General features: G+C 45.0%; 1 protein-coding gene across 1 annotated transcript in view; it reads left to right on the forward strand.

Moving 5' to 3' along the window:
- The first annotated feature begins 12,500 nt into the window (after positions 1 to 12,500).
- Positions 12,501 to 14,076, forward strand: part of kcnk9 (potassium two pore domain channel subfamily K member 9) — a 78,108-nt gene continuing 76,532 nt past the window's right edge. Inside the window, exon 1 of the mRNA XM_033019651.1 lies at positions 12,501 to 13,137. Coding sequence (XP_032875542.1) covers positions 12,588 to 13,137 — 550 coding nt within the window. The 5' untranslated portion in view covers positions 12,501 to 12,587. The remainder of the gene's footprint in view (positions 13,138 to 14,076) is intronic.

The raw sequence follows: 14,076 nt of genomic DNA on the forward strand, positions 1-14,076 counted from the left end.
TGCTATTTCTCTTTCATTTTTACCAAAGCAGCCTGACATTTGTAGTTGATATATGCTCCTGTATGGTTGACCTGTGCCGTCCATGGGTCACATCTGCACAAAGTAGTATTCAGACCATTGGGCAACGCAGCACATAAACAGGCCCTATGGCCCACCGGGTCCGCACCGACCAGCGATCCCCGCATATTAACACTATCCTACACACACTAGGGACAATTTTTACATTCACCAAGCCAATTAGCCTACAAACCGGTACGCCTTTGGAGTGTGGGAGGAAACCGAAGATCTCGGAGAAAACCCATGTGGTCACGGGGAGAACGTAAAACTCCGTACAGACAGCACCCGTAGTCAGGATCGAACCCGGGTCTCCGGCGCTGCATTCCCTAAAAGGCAGCAACTCTACCACTGCACTACTGTGACCGCAGTGGGAGCACGTAATATTGATAGAAGAACTGGAAACAAGGTTATAAATTTGAATTGATATAATAAATACACGATTGATTTTCCAATAGAATTCTAACAGCGCACTAAACATTATGTTGCATCATGATATTTTATGCCAGTGTTCTTTAACTGAAGGTGTAGTTTGTGGAAGGTAGACAAAAATGCTGGAGAAACTCAGCGGGTGAGGCAGCATCTATGGAGCGAAGGAAATAGGCAATGTTTCGGGTTGAGACCCTTCTTCAGACTGATGTGAGGGTGGGGGGGGGCGGGAAGAAGAAAGGAAGAGGCGAAGACAGTGGGCTGAGGGAGATCTGAGAAGGGGAGGAGAAACCAGGGACTACCTGAAATTAGAGAGGTCAATGTTCATACCGCTGGGGTGTAAACTGCCCAAGGGAAATGAGGTGCTGCTCCTCCAATTTACGGTGGTCCTCTCTCTGGCCATGGAGGAGGCCCAGGACAGAAAGGTCGAATTCGGAATGGGAGGGGGAGCTGAAGTGCTGATCCACCGGGAGATCAGGTAGGTTAATGCGAACCGAGCGGAGGTGGTGGGCGAAGCGATCGCCAAACCTGCGCTTGGTCTCACCGATGTAGTTTGTGGAGGGAGGTAGACTGGAGGGTTTGAATTACATGGGGAGAATGGTGGCTGAGTGGTGATCTTATGGAGATATATTTCATCATGAGGGGCATAAATAGAATAAATTGTCACTGTCTTTTTCCCAAGATAGTGAAGTTAAATGTGAATAAGCGAGTTTGGTATTTCAACTGTGCATGTCCAGGTCATAGGTCACTTGAGATAAACATTCTCGGCAGCTGCGATGTTGCATGTATACAGACCTGCGTTTCATCTGTAGTCAGGATGGAACCCGGGTCTCCGACGCTCTAGACGCTGTTGAATTGTTACTGTAACGTACCCGCCCGAGTGTCCATCCCTGTCCGGGGGTGGCCGGAGATGTGCAGGATGACCCTGGACTCATGGGACACCGGCCCAGAGCAGTGGCGGCCACAGGCTTACATGTTCAACACAGACAATGTGAGGCTGCATTGTGCTGTACTGTTTTATGTTCTAAATAAGGAGGCATAGTGGCAGATGAGAAACACAGAGGGAGGGGAAGGATGAGCAATGGGGGGAAGAAGGGATAGAGTGTGAAGAGTGTGGTAGGTGATGGAAGAATAAACGGGGTGATAGGGAGCTGGGAGTATTGTGTGGAAAGGGGGTATGTGAGAGGACAAGAGGAACATGAGAGAAATGGACAGAAGGAAAGTGGGTTATCTGAAATTGTAGAATTCAATATTTATGCCATTAGCTGATGTGATGGAGAGGAAGACTCATGAGGAGAAAGCAAAATAAAGACTTCCCTGCAGGAGTGCAGAAGAACCATGGATGGATTCCATTCACTCGGAGTAAACTACTTAGCTACTTCTGAAGTGCCACACGGGCTGAAGCAACTATTTTACCAAAGGTATGGTTAAGTTCCTCAACATTCTATGTAATTGAGATCAATGGGCCAAAGATAGAGGAAAAAGGTTTTCACCCAGAGAGTTGTGAATCTGTGGAATTCTCCGCCACAGAAGGCAGTGGAGGCCAATTCACTGGATGATTTCAAGAGATAGTTAGATTTAGCTCTTAGGGCTAACGGAACCAAGGGATATGGGGAAATAGCAAGAACAGGGTACTGATTTTGGGTGATCAGCCATGATCATATTGGCTCAATGGACGGAATGCCCTAGTCCTGCACATATTTTCTGTGTTTCTATAGCTACCCCATTCAGAAAATATACAGCATATACATTCTCACTAAATTTGAAGTGGCCATGATTTGTTTACATTTCTCCGGTGATTTTTCTGAGATCGTGCACAATCAGGGATATTTAAGATCACTGGGATGTAGGTTGCAAATAAACCAATTAGTTAAGTATGCCCATTTGGCCAAAATGTGAAAATGCAATTCAGCCATACGAAGGACTTTAAAATGAACATGTGATAGATAGCCTGCCTTTTGGAGAACCAGGTTCTGGGCTTGCAGTACCAACCTCTTGCTTTAATGGGTCAAAATGCAAGCTCTATGAAGATGAATTGCTGTCAATAAAGAAAATGGCAGCAGTCCAAATCGATGCTTGTCAACTTTGCATCAATATCTGGAGTCAAAATTCATTACCATAAGATGTAGAAGCAGAATTAGGCCATTCTGCCCATTGAGTCTGCTCTACCATTTGATCATGACTGATCTATCTTTCCCTCTCAACCCCATTCTCCTGCCTTCTTACCCTAATCATTGGCGCCCTTACTAATCAACAATCTTACAATTTCTGATTTGAAAATACACAGTGACTTGACCTCCACTGCCATCTGTGGCAATGAGTTCCACAGATTAAGAGAAATCAATATTCATACCACTGGGCTGTAAGCTGCCCAAGCAAAATATGAGATGCTGTTCCTCCACTTTGCATTTGGCCTCACTCTAACAATGGAGGAGACCTTGGACAGAAAGGTCTGTGTAGGAATGGGAAGGGGATTATTGATGTCTCTCACTTCAGTTCAGGTAGCCCCGGCAATCCCTCTCTCTCTATCCCTCCCCCACCCAGGTTGCACTAGCTTCTCGTTTTCACACAACGAACAGCTAACAATGGCCAGTTTCCTTTATCATCGTTAACTTTTTGCACATCTTTTATTCATTGTTCTTTATCTCTCCACGTCATCGTCTATATCTCTCATTTCCCTTATCCCTAACCAGTCTGAAGAAGGGTCTCGACTCAAAACGTCTCCCATTCCATCTCTCCAGAGATGCAGCCTGTCCTGCTGAGTTACTCCAGCTTTTTGTGTATCTTCGGTTTAAACCAACATCTGCAGTTCCTTCCTACACATTGAATCTTATCTCCTTCAAACAGCAAACAAACTTCCCAAGGGCTCCATACATGGGCCATTCATTTGCTATTCCTAGAAAATGGTTAACCACATCACCATAAGGCCAAGTAAACAATTAACATCACAACATACTCCCTTTCAAGGATAATATAGGCTGTGGCCAATTAAGGCTACCGTGATATTTGGCTTTTGTTGGAATCTTATTCTCTAGAATAAAACATACAATTGTCCTCCCTTCCCAGGGAAGGAAGGTAACTAGAAACAAGGAACTGCAGATGCCAGTTTACAAAAAACCCCACTAAGTTCTGGAGTAACTGAATGGGCCAGGCAGCATCTCTGGAGAACATGAATAGGTGACGTTTTGGATTGGGAACCTTCTTCAAACTGATTGTAAAGGAAGGGGAAGAAATCTGGAAAAGAAGAGGGGCTGGGCAAAGCCTGGCAGGTAATATCTTTAAACGGGTGAGGAGGGATTTTTGATAGGCAGCTGGTTCGACAAAAGTCGGAGATGAAAAGACAGGAGATGTGAGACAAAAGGACTGAAGAGTTGTGAATTGTGAAGCTAGAGGAAGGAATGGGAGGAGGAGGGGAGAAACAGGTGCGAGTCCAGGTGGGGCACAGGGCAGTGGGGGAGGGGGGGGAGTGGCTTATATAGGGGATGAAGGGATGGGGAGGGGGGTTATGTAGTTACCAAAAATAGGAGAATTCAATTAGGATGAAGTGTATGTGAACCTCTGTCTCACCTGGAAGGACTGCTGAGGTCCCTGGATGAAGATGAGGGAGGAGGTATTGGGACAAGGGTTACATCTCCTGCACTTGCAAGAGAAAGTCCCTTGGGAGGGGATGGTTTGGGTGGGAAGGGAGGGAGGAGTGAACCAATGAGTTGTGGAGGGAATAATCTCTATGGAAAGGGGTGGGGATGGGAAGATGTGACTGGTGGTGGGATCACGTTGGAGGTGAGGAATCACGTTGGAGGTGAGGAATCACGTTGGATGCGGACAGCAGTGGTGCGAAAGCTGAGGACCAGGGAATCTCTAGATTTGGGTCCCTTCTGTTGGGAGGGGGAGAGAGAACGGAACTATGGGTCACAGAGCAGATGTGAGTGAGGGATCCATCAATGACAGCAGGAGGGGATCACATTTAATAAAGAACAAGGACATTTTGGATGTCCGAGAATGGAAAGCCTCATCTTGGGGGCAGATGTGGCAAAGACGTATCTTTCACTCTTCATGCTCTACATAAGGTCCTTTTGAAGGAAAGAATTAGAAAAACTGAAATAAACAAATTATTTATAGTTTTAAACAAGTAATTTAGAAAGGGGTATGATCTTAACAGAGGTATGATCGTATTGAGCTGTATAAAATCATGAGAGGAATAGATCAGGTAGATGCACAGTCTCTTGCCCAGAGTAGACGAATCAAGGACCAGAGGACATAAGGTGAAGGGGGAAAGATTTAATAGGAACCTGAGGGGTAACTTTTTTACACAAAGTGTGGTGGGTGTATGGAACAAGCCTCCAGAGGAGTTAGTTGAGGCAGGGATTATTCCAACATTTAAGAAACAGTTAGACAGGTACATGGATAGGACAGGTTTGGAGGGATATGGACCAAACATGGGCAGGTGGGACTAGTGCAGCTGGGACATGTTGGCTAGTGTGGACAAGTTGGGCCAAAGGGCCTGTTTCCACACTGTATTACTCTATGACTAAAGTTTCATTTATTAAAGAAGCCAAATGTTGGAAGTTCAATAATTTGGTAGAATAAACCAACCCAAAATATTAAGATAAACTAAAATGATCCTTAACCTTCTAAATTAAGATCTGATGAAGATGCCACTGTGGTTTAATGTTGCACTAAACTAGGAATGCAGATTTTAAATTACATTCAAAAGTGAAAATTGACTGTTATAAATATCAGAAAACCTTTTGTGTTCAACTTCCTGTGGATTCTGGATGAGAGAAGTAATTTTATCGGACCAAGCAATTTCAAGACATCACTCCTTCGCTCTCATTTCACTCACTTTAATATTGGTCGGACGGCTATTTTGGTCACCAACCTGTCATCTCAGCAGAATTATTTTTTCAGTGTGGCGCCTAACGTGAAATTCCATCTCTTTAAATGTCTGATTCAGGTTAATACCGCGAAAGTAAACATTTTGGTCTCAAAGAAATGTACCAACTTGCTGCGAACTAGTTAACCTTAATTTACTATTTCTATTAATTACAACTTTTGTGTTGGTGAAATGTTCGAAAGATAAACATTCACATAGAAATCTGCTCCATGTAACTCGGAATTGTATCCTTCAGAGGAAAGCTGCAAAGCGTCTTTGTTCATTTCATGAGATAGAATAGGACTCCTTAGTCACATCAAGAAGACTTGTCCCACCAAACTAAATGCAACAGATTGCTTCCATGATGTCACGGGGACTAAAGGAGATTGACATTCCTTGATGGACATAGTCTCTTCGCTGCCACCTGCCTTTATCTTTCTACTACCCGATAAGCACGAAACAGTAAAACGTGGAAATATTCATCAGATAGTGTCTGTCCATGGTCTGGTAGGGTTGGCACACTCATTCGCACGGAATAATGTTCTCTGTAAACGCAGCACCCAAAATAAATCTGCGTGTATAATCTTATTCAAAACGACATGTTGAGCTTCTCCAGATAGCCTGCTGGTGGACTCCTGAGGTATAGAGGCCAGATTCGGACTTGGTTCTCTGCGCTCACGCGTATCTACCAGCACAGCACGGGAGCACAGGCTTGGCCTTAACATCAAGTGTGTAGGAAGGAAATGCAGATGCTGGTTTAAACCGAAGACAGCCACAAAAAAGCTGGAGTAACTCAGCAGGCCAGACAGTATCTCGGGAGAAAAGGAATAGGTGACGTTCGGGTCGAGACCCTTCTTCAGACTTTAATATTATATAATAATAATAAGTATGAAGAAGGGTCTCGACCCGAAACGTCACCTATTCCTTCTCTCCAGAGATGTTGCCGCTCCCGCTGAGCTACTCCAGCATCTTGTGTCTACCTTAATAATCCTTGGACCCGATTCCAATCCAGCGACCCCTGTTGGAGACGCGTGACTGTCTCGGAGCCGTGATTTCAATGACCAACCTCCCTTTCGTCAAAGATCACACAATAACAATGGCCATGCCATTTGATCCTTCAGTGTGGGGCGGATCCCTCAGAAAGAAGGAAATTGATCGGAACATAATTGTTCGTCTAATTTAAATGAACACTCAGCGGCACAATGTTTATTCAGCTACAAATGGGTTCTCAATGTCATGAAAATGAAAGACCTACCAATGATGTTTATCTATGTGTGAAGGAAGTACCTCGTCAATCTGTCAAAATTAGTCGTTATAAGGCCCGAATGTTGTTTTTGAGAATAGTTATAAGCACAATATTTTTTAATGGTGCGTCATATCTTCATTTCACCTTTTCACCTTTTTTTCTCCAGAGATGCTGCCTGGCTCGCTGAGTAAGTCCAGCACTTTGTGCCTATCTTTGCTATCAACCACCATCTGCAGTTCTTTGTTTCTTCATTTCACTATAGTTCTTAACAAATGATTCCATAATTTATTAAGGACACTATCACCAATTATTAAAACATGTGAGGTTTTTGTCTTTAAGCTAGGCGTGAAAAATCTTAAGGGGGGGGGGGGGGGGGGAGAGAGAAAGTGGTTGGAAAACAAAATCATACAAAATCAGCGAGTGTGAAGAGTCAGGAAAGGTTGGAAAGAAGATAAGTAGAGAGCCAAGAAAATAATGGGAACTGGCAAAATCCAGTGAGTGATCAGCTAAGATGGAGGGAGGTAGGGCTGGGATAGATACCACAAGATAGATGACAAAACCAAATGGAAGGACAGGCAGCTGAGAAAATCAGGAGATAAATGACCTGCATCCAAGAGACAGGGGCTGGGGGGTTGTTCGCGAAGATGAAGACAGACCATAACCAGAAAATGGGAAATGTCAGACTTGGCTTTCCATAGTTCACCTCATCCAAACCGACTTTACAACAAGCGCTGAGAGGAGGATTTATTGTTTGTTTAAAATGACAGATGGGACAAGACAGGTCAAACAAAGAATATGTTGTATGTTTCCATCACTTCAATACTTTGGACTATTACTTTCCCCGGTAGCTTGTCACATTCTAAAATACAAAACAAATACACAGAGAGAATGAAGTTTAGAATTTTCGACATTTCGACATTTCATGACCCGGGACTGTATTTCTGACATGTAATGCTCACCTTAAACCATTTTATTCCCTCAACTAACCGGTCCCTTGTGTAGAAACAAGGAACTGCAGCTGCTGGTTTACAAATAAAAGGTACAAAGTGCTGGAGTACTCAGCGGGTCAGGCAGCAGTCTTGGAGAACATGGATAGGCGACGCTACTGTCTAAAGAAGGGTCCCGACCCGAAACTCACTTATCCATGTTCTCCAGGCAAGCTGCTTGACTCCCCGAGTTACTTCAGCACTTTGCGCCTCTTTATTTGTTTATTTGAGACACTGCCCGAACCAAACTCCTCAGGTTCAAAAATTTGCCGGGAGTTTGGTTCGGGCAGTAATCCGGGATAATAACGTTCTCAGATACATATATTTACCCTAAAATAGACATTACATGTCTATATATTTAGCCCAAAATAGACACAATACTGGAGTTACTTAGTGGGACAGGTAACTATCTTTGGAGAGAAGGAATAGGTGACGTTTCGGGTCGAGACCCTTCTTCGGCCTTCTTCAGTCTTTCCCTTCCCTTCTCTCCAGAGATGAATGAATGATACTTTATTAACACGTGTGACAAGTCTCAGTGCTATTCTTTGTTTTGCATACCCAAGATATGCAAAGAGTCGCCACAGAAAGGGCGCCGACCAAGTTACAAAGTATTTCATTTTACACCAACCCCTTTTAATGGTGCCTCTCCCGCTGAGTTACTCCGGCATTTTGGGTCTAACTTCGGTGTAAACCAGCATCTGCAGTTCCTTCCTACACAAATATTCCTTCCCTTAGTAATTTTGATTGAAGCAAAGTGTGTAGCTGGCCTGAAGTCATGGAGTAGCCAAAGAAGGAACCACCTCCAAAGGTTTACACACACCCTCAGTTAATCTCCCCAACTACATCTGAGACGTGAGCGAGAAAGTTTATGGGGTGGGACTGACGTGATCAGGTACATCCACCCCCTCAATTAATCCTTTCCTCAAACAAGGATGAGACATTTCTGATGGGAAATGGGGAAATATGTGCTCAGGATATGCGTGTGTTTGGAAATATCACGTCAAACGCACCACTGGTAATTGAACAACTCACAACTGATTACTGGTGATCACAATAACATTAGCACATCAATCGCAGCGCTCTGCACCATGGACATCTAATAAACCATGCAATCAGACTTTGTACTTTGAAAATTATAGACAGTAATACGCAAACTAAAAATGCCGCTTATTCGTTTCCACACAAGCTGTCCGTATTTGAAAATAATTTGCCGGTCATGTTAAAGATCAGGAACTGTTAATCCTATCGCCGTGTACACATCGCATATATTTTGACAAGTTTATTGGTTTACTTATGCTCCAGTATGGCGTGTTCCGCTTCAGTTCTGAGACATTTTGTTCAGAGGTGTCGTTTCTAAAACTGAGAATCGGTGGCATTTCCTAAAAGTGAGTTTAGTTTAGTTTATTGTCGCCTGTACCGAGGTACATTGAAAAGCTTTTGTTGCGGGCTGCCAGTCAGCAGAAATACATTTCTGGCCATTTACTTTCAACGGGAACAAAACTAAGTGAACTATTTAACCAGTTGATCCCTTTCACCCCTCCCCAGCACCCATCAAATTCTTCTTGCAATCAGTTTTTTCTCATCTTAGAATTTTTCCAGCATTATTTCCCTCACGCGTTGGAAGGAATTGCAGGTGCTGGTTTATACCGGAGATAGACACAACATGCTGGAGTAACTCTCTGTCTGAAGAAGGGTTCCGACCCGAAATGTTACCCATTCCTTTGCTCCATAGATGCTGCCCGACCCGCTGAGTTACTCCAGCATGTTGTGTCTATCTTCTTATTTCCCGCACGGGCGGCTGGTTTTGCTTTAGGGAGCCGCACACAAGGTTTGCTCCGAGATTCAGGGCCGCTTGTAACTCAGTATCTACATCAGGAAATAACCCACAAGAATGTTACACAAAAAAGGCGGAAAGCATACAAATACAATCCTTCCTTCTCTGAAGAGCTTGAGGCTGTTACACAATTGCATTCACAAATGAATTTCCATAACGACACTTTCCACCGACGAGAATATTCCCCGTCCTTTTTGTTTTAACGTGAAACGCAATACCCGTTCAAACTTCTGCCAGAAAACAAAACACTGATAAACGAACTTCAAGCCATCCCTCTCCTCAAGTGCCATGTAAATCTGTACAAGAGAACGGGTAGCTTGTCTGCCTCTCTCCAATGCCGGGTTCCCGTTAGAAATTTAGCGAGGCAGAGCTGCCAGCGACACCTCCCAGCGAATAATATCAGACTCTGAGCAGCCAGTGAGATCCCCAGGACGCGAAGGTCGCGAGGACTTCTTTCGGGTAAAAGTGATCTATTGGCACGACAGAAGCAGCGTGGAGTCGCGGTTCACTTTGAACCGAGTTACTCGAGAGTTTGGCAAATCAAAGTATAAGCGATCCGCCCGAGAATAGCTTTCTGAACGCACTCAGAGTCTGAAAACTATACACAAGATTAGAGCAGTCAATAGTATTTAATCCTCCGGGTGGAGCGTTCCTAATGTCCTGGACATTAAGTTTATTATATGTATTCTATGTTTAGTATTGTAATGGTGTCGGTCACATTTGTTAATGTCAGTGCTTTGATGTATTCTTCACTGAAGTTCGCTGATATTATTCTGAAAAGGGAATTTAGCACGACATTGCCTGTTGTTGCCGGGAGGGGTGGTTCAAGTCGTGAAGCACAGGATACGAAACAATCCGTTGTTGCGCGGAACAAGGTCGGGGCGGGGGGGGGGGGGATTCAACACAACTTAACAATTGATTTCAACTGAAAGCTTTTCAAGGTACGAATTAAGGTACAGTGATATTGGAATTAGACGTTGAAACGACAGCGGGGTTGCGATGCATGAGTCTGGTTGGTGACATGTTTAAATTGTACACTTTGAATCGTGGTGCCGCCGCTGTTTCAATCGTCGCTAAGTGATTCCAACGCTAAAGACACTGGTAAATCAGGACGAGATTTCACGGGCCACCAAGATTCACCCTCTGCTGACTCAGCGAAGGGGAGGCTGACACTCCGGCCGAGTACCGTCGCCCTTTCTCCGCTATATTTTCATTTCCACGTAACTTATCCACGATGTCAGGATTTTTTTTCTTTCCCTTCTGCCAATGATGCGAGGAATTCAAACCCCGCCCCGGAGCCCGGGCTGGCGCTGCTGTGAAGGACCATGGACAGCTCAGGAACAACAAAAAGAAAACGTGGCTGCTCTTCGTGTGATTGTGCTGTTGAATATTATTAAAACAAAGCTAAACAAAGCCATCTCTTCACAACTGTGCAATCGCATAACCCACGCCATTTTGTGCCACATTGTGTGATTCACGACTGCTCTAATATAAAAATAGATCCTTATTTACATCTGGTTTACTTCCTCAAATTCGCGAACCTTTTAATCCTAATAGCGGAATAATTAAACTGCAAATGAATATTTAGCTCGTACCAAGATTTCCCATGACTCATTTATCAGCATGGTAGATAATATGGGCAAACTGCAAATCTTTATTTGCCTTTTATATCAAAGGAATTTGCATTTTTCTCAGTCACGATATTTTGTTCATTACTTTACGTCGACTACAATATGTTTATATGTTTATATTTGAAGCAAGGTGTCGAGTTCATTATTGGCATCTGAAGTTTGTTTTTGCATTATTTTGTATAATATCTTGAAAGCCATTCCAAGCGCCTGTGGGTGCTTTGTTGCACCCGCTGGTTTCTATATGCTTTACAACACTGGGTTTATGGATTATTTGGACGGGTGTTTACTTAGTAGATGATGTTAGGTTGAATTTATTTCCAATTATTTATTGAAAAGGTTTACATTACTTGGTCCTAGAGTTCGGGTTTAGGTGTCCTTCAGATGAATTAATAAGATTGAAGATGGAAATCACACTGATCAACGAGATAGCAGATGGAAGGAACTACCGAAAATCACACCGGTTTCCACGAAGTTAGATTCAAACCGGTGCAATAGCGCCGGTCGTGTAGAAAGGGCATCATCAGATTGTACCTGGTAATCAGAATAACAACGAACTGTGTGTAATAGTCGACTATATTTCAAGGGAGATCTCTCCGCAGTATAGGAGAAAAGTCAGAAAGACACGGGACACTAAATGCGGATTAAATATAGTGACAGCGAAATGGACAGAACCCTACTTATACCTTGTTAGACACAAAATGCTGGAGTAACTCAGCGGGACAGGCATCACCTCTGGAGAGGAGGAATGGGTGACGTTTCAGAAGGGTCTCGACCCGAAGGGTCTACCTTCGATTTAAGCCAGCATCTGCAGTTCTTTCCTACCTACTTATTCCTAGTTGTGATTAAAATGTAGATGTTGCGGGATTGAGCTGGCCCGGGTGATACTGAAACCGAGCTGGGTCTGCAGGAGTCAGTGTGAGACCGGGAAGAGTGAGGTTGAGGAAGAGATGGGGAATAGATTGTACCCGGGCAGGGGAGGTTACAGAAGTTTGTCGCTACACGATGTGGCATGTCTTTAAGTGAAGCCTTCACAGGTGGTCTTCCACTCGCCACATCCCCGCCTCTTTCACCCGTCTTCATCCGCCTTAATCCCCCGCTGGCAAGTTACTTCATTCCCGCCTTTCGTGCATCAGGGTACAAATATGGAGATGACATCAGCCCGGCTCTCAAGTCCACCCATTAACAACACAATCAAAATACCTGTCCTTAAGATTAATAACTAGACAAGGGCACCCTGGTGGGGCGATGGCTAAGAGGCCACTGGGTGTGGTTAGGGAGGAGGGGGACTCGGGGAGAGGGAGGTAACACTCTCCAGTAATCACATCCAGTCCAACTTGGTGGGCATCCCAGTCTGATCCATCAGGAATCCGCCAAACTCACTCGCTCTATCACCCACCCGGCAAGCCCGCCCGTCTCATCACTGTCACCAGCGGGCTTTGACGCAGATCACACGACTCTGGAGCCCCGACCGTATCCTTTGTGAACAGATCGCTCAGCGAAAAGCATTTCCCCCCACCCAGAACGTGTTGTTTTGATGGCCCTGCGCACTGGGACGACTTGGTTTGGTCAGGTCTTGCGCAGAGTTAGGCTGCAGGGATCCTGGTCCCGGCGATCGAGCAGCTTGCTCTGCCTGTCCGCCTCCGAGAAAGCCATCGAAGAGGACCAGTACGTCTCGGATAACTTGAGCAATCGCTGCCGGGATCCTGGCTGCTGTACCCGGGCTTTCTCGGTGGACCTCAGGCGTTTGGAGAATAGCAGGGGGAGCGGACATGAGCCGCTCAAACGCCGTTTTTTGGAGGCCATGAAGCGGCAGAACGTGCGAACTCTATCCTTGATCATCTGCACGTTCACTTATTTGCTGGTTGGAGCCGCTGTCTTCGATGCCCTCGAGTCCGAGTTCGAAATGGAGCAGGGTGGGAAGCTGAAGGAACAGCAGATCGGACTCAAGGGCAAGTACAACATCAGCGATGAAGATTACAAGCAATTAGAGGTGATCATCATGCAAGCGGAGCCGCACAGAGCCGGGGTTCAGTGGAAATTCGCCGGCTCCTTTTATTTTGCTATCACGGTGATCACAACTATAGGTAAGTGCTGACTGGATCCACTTCAAACACACACGCCACACGCATACACGCGGGCAAGCTATTTCTATGGTGACTGGGTGCTGAAGGAACAGCGACAGACGGGAAACAAAGCCTTCAAAGCCTATGTACCTTGCTGGGTAACTAACTAACCTCTTTGAGGGGGACAAGGTCTACTAATAGGAATATATGTCTTTGTTGAGTGTCAGTTTGATAGTGGATAAAAAAACAATGAAAGTCTGCCTTGCTAGCGGAAGTTTATAAACTCATTATTCCATATCTAAACTAAAAACATAGTTTATTAACCTTCTCCCCGGATGACAGTGCGCCGATCGCAATTATAAAATTACATCTTCGTGCGTGTTTTACTATCGGTAACTTACTGTCGTTGAATCCAGTCTCAACGAAAGACGCCAGCGCTACTCGCTACTACATTTATCCCGCCAGGCACTCTGACATTCAGCTCCCTAAATACTGTACGTGGACTGCTTGAAATGAGATCATGTCTATTCCCCATCATTGGAAGTGTAAGCGCACTTAGACCACGGCCACTCTCTGTGTGAGAGAGATCCGTGCTGTACCCAGGAAATCTGTTCAAAACGCAGCGGGCACTCGAGTACGTTTCAGCCTATCGCCGAACTTATACCCTGTTGCATGTACAAACCACCTTGTAGGACCGAACGCAACAGGAGACTTTGGAGAATGTAAATGTTAAAGATCCCCAAAGTGTCTACGAAGTGTACGGAGGGGGAAGCACATGGAGTGAGGGTCGTGTAGAAGATCGAGACAGTCATTTCTAGTCACCCCCCCCCCCCCCCGCCCCCTCACTGACAGGCAGGAACGGAATCGAAATGCTTAAAAAAATACCCGCACTGTGAGCAAAACCGATGCAATAAAATAACACTGCTTCCCGCCCGAGTGCAGTGCAGCAAACGCGGAAGA

The sequence above is a fragment of the Amblyraja radiata genome, chromosome 4, assembly GCF_010909765.2.
Source record: "Amblyraja radiata isolate CabotCenter1 chromosome 4, sAmbRad1.1.pri, whole genome shotgun sequence".
In the NCBI taxonomy this organism is placed as follows: domain Eukaryota; kingdom Metazoa; phylum Chordata; class Chondrichthyes; order Rajiformes; family Rajidae; genus Amblyraja; species Amblyraja radiata.